The sequence below is a fragment of the Rhinopithecus bieti genome, unplaced genomic scaffold (genome assembly GCF_001698545.2).
Source record: "Rhinopithecus bieti isolate Rb0 unplaced genomic scaffold, ASM169854v2 scaffold_28066, whole genome shotgun sequence".
NCBI classification, from domain to species: Eukaryota; Metazoa; Chordata; class Mammalia; order Primates; family Cercopithecidae; genus Rhinopithecus; species Rhinopithecus bieti.
Window position 1 is genome coordinate 947,494 of NW_016813021.1, and position 3,030 is coordinate 950,523.

Here is a 3,030-nt window from a genome sequence, read left to right on the forward strand (position 1 = left end):
ATTTCCTATCATTAATTGGAAATTAAATTCATAATGAATCAATACATAAAAACAAAAAACTGCTGCCATTTATTAAGCAGCCATGCATTTTAGAATGTAGGTCTTATCTCCTTTTTTATCGATAAGGAAGTTGTACTCAGAGAAATTAGGTAAATTGCCTTAGGTCACAAAGTTCTGAAGAGAGTTGGGATTCCCAGCCATGCCTGTCTGATGTAAATGTCAGGGTCCTAGTTGACACTGCTTCTAGTTGTAGGGAATGTTTCCCATTTAATAGAGCAACTACAACGGTTGATTCTCTTCAATAATAACTTCTCATCAGGCAACCACTTTCACATTCAGGATTTCATTCCACCGAATTCCTATGCATTCAGATGTTTTAAAAGAGGCTAGTGAAGAAGTAGGTCACATGAATCAACCTTTCCACCACCAATGAAAGCACCGCCCAGACTCCTGGGATGACCTACTCTGATATTTTCATATCATTTTACCTAAGAGTTGAAAAAAAATGCCTGCTCAGATCCTTTGAATTCAACACCTTACCCACCACTTTCTTTCACTCCAAGCAAGGTCTGATTTGCACTAACTAGTAGGAGGTCACCATCTGTAAAGTGATTTCTCCCAGACTATTTTAGCTCTCAGGGACAGCCAGGGCCCTAAATGAGTCTGTAAGCACCTCTGGGAAAGTTTACACATTATGCTGTTGCAAGCAATCCATGTATGTGTGCATAGTGAAAACTTTTTCTCTTAAAACTCTTAATACTGAAGTTCCCCAAACCTTTGGAAAATGTGCAAGTCACAGATGCTCCTGTGAGTTGTGTTTTTCCCTTCGGGTGCGTCCTCAACCTTGGTTAAATAAACCTCTATTGAACGAGACCTGCATCAGTCACTTTTTGGTTAACACTAGGTATTCAACGAATAGACTAGTCTTGCCGTTGTCTCCAGATATGATGGTGCCCTGGCCCAAAGAAGTGAGATATTCCTTCTCAGGACCTCGCTCCCAAGCATAGGTTATTTGCACAAAACCCTGCAGGAAGCTTTTGGAGCCACAGTCGACTAAGCTGGAGTCAGACTCTGTTATCTCCTGGCTCTGCCATCACGAGCAAGGAGCCTGCTTCCTCACTGGCAAATGGAAATGACCAAGGGACCACCTTACAGGGTTGTGGCAACGGGCTCATGGAATTATACGTGCCAAGTGGTTATCACAGGGCCCGCCACTGGCGGAAGATGAGACAATGTGGACGTCGAGGAAATGGGAGCATCGGCTGGAAACCAGGGTTGGAGATCGGATGGGGGGCGGGCAAGGGCACAGCGGAAAGGGTGGGCGAGGGATCCGTGTCCCAACCTGCCGGGTCGCAGCTCTGCCCTGCGAGCTTCCGCCGAGACCGTCCCCCGGGAAGCCGCGTTTCCTTCCTGCAGTCGCGGTACCGCGTGGGGCACGGAGGGGCTCACGCACCCAGGAGCTTGCAGGCCTTCCCGAGGGCGTGCCCGCAGCGCGCTCCGCCCCGGAAACACGCCCACTGCCGCTTTGGCGCGCTTTCTAAACGTTCAGGTTTCCTAGCGTCCCGCTGCTTGGGAACTTATTTCTTGCCTGCCAAGCCCGCCGCCACCCGGGCGCGGCGGGACTCCTAGACCCGGCGCTGCGATGAAGAGGACCCGCGAGGAGGTGGATGCGACGCTGCAGATCGCCAAGCTGAATGCGGCCGAACTGCTGCCAGCGGTGCACTGCCTGGGCTTCGGCCCGGGGGCCAGCGGCGCTGCCGCCGGCGACTTCTGCCTGCTGGAGCTGGAGCCCACACTGTGCCAGCAGCTGGAGGATGGGCAGAGGTGAGCCCTAGACACGCCACGCCCCCAGCCTCGAGCCGGCCACGTTATTTTCTAATCGGGGAAACTCGGGATGAGGAAACGGCCAGAGAGATGCACTGACTTGGCGGGGGGGCTCATAGCAAGCTGCCTGTTCCCGAGGAGTCCACGCCTCCGGTGGGTAGTCCAGTTAGCTGCACTGCGGTGATGAGTAGCACTGGTCCAGCTGACTTTGGAGGCGTGTGTCAGCGAAAGCAGGTCAGGAAATACTAATACAACCTCAGTGAAGTTTCTGAAGAGTTACCGGTGATTACAGGGACTCTACAGGACACCGATCATTCTACCTTAAAATACAGTGGTGATAGCCAATATTTATAGAATTCTTGCCTTCCACTTATATTTATTTTACTCAGACGACAGATAGGAAGTGTTGGGAATCAGCTTACAGACTTGGTAATTGGGCGAGACCCCAACCCACCCCAAAGCAAACTTACTCAGTAGGGATCTGAAGCTGTTTCTAATTCCAGGTCAGAAACAAAGTTGCTGCAAGATCATTGATTAAAAGTCGAAGTTGAGGTAGTTTTTTTAAAGCAGTCTTGAGAAGTCTAGAGAATCGTTGTATCCCTCCACCCTGTGCAGTCCCAACTCCTGCAAAATAGGAAGCTCCAGCTTGATTCTCTTCTGCACAATTGGTCCTCCGACACCTATATTTTATTAGGCTATTTTTTCTCTTTTTTCTTAATGGAATCCTTTAGGCTGTCTTTCAATTTTCAAACTTTGCCCACCAAAGAGTATTAGAGTAAACTGGCCATTCTTCAGATACTTACTATATACCTCAAAGTACCTTTAAGGGAACTGAAAGAACTTCACTCATCTGTTTCTATCCCAGCTCAGTTGGTGGAGAGTTGCGAAAGGAACTCAGGTGTGAGGGTTTTCTCTCGGTCCAGTTCTAGTTAATCCAGCTGACAAAAACAAACAAACAAAGGCCCTGGAAACGTGTGTTTTTAATTTTGGGGTGTAGGGAGGGATGGTATAAACAAAATATTTCAAAGTGGGGGTGGTGCAGTTAGACAAATACATGTTAAAGACTAGGTATTTGGGCCTATTAAGTATTTATTAGCACTGGGAATCTAAAAAACCTTTTATTCTTTTCACTTAAATGAAGACTTAGTCAAAAATAAATACACAGTCTGCTATTTCTAGTTTCTTTCTTTCTTTTTTTTTTTTTTG

At 47.7% G+C, this 3,030-nt stretch overlaps 1 protein-coding gene across 1 annotated transcript in view; it reads left to right on the top strand.

The window, feature by feature from the left end:
* Positions 1-1,506: 1,506 nt before the first annotated feature.
* Positions 1,507-3,030, top strand: part of DSCC1 (DNA replication and sister chromatid cohesion 1) — a 21,809-nt gene continuing 20,285 nt past the window's right edge. Inside the window, exon 1 of the mRNA XM_017847597.1 lies at positions 1,507-1,824. Within this exon, the coding sequence (XP_017703086.1) occupies positions 1,643-1,824 (182 nt within the window). The 5' untranslated portion in view covers positions 1,507-1,642. The remainder of the gene's footprint in view (positions 1,825-3,030) is intronic.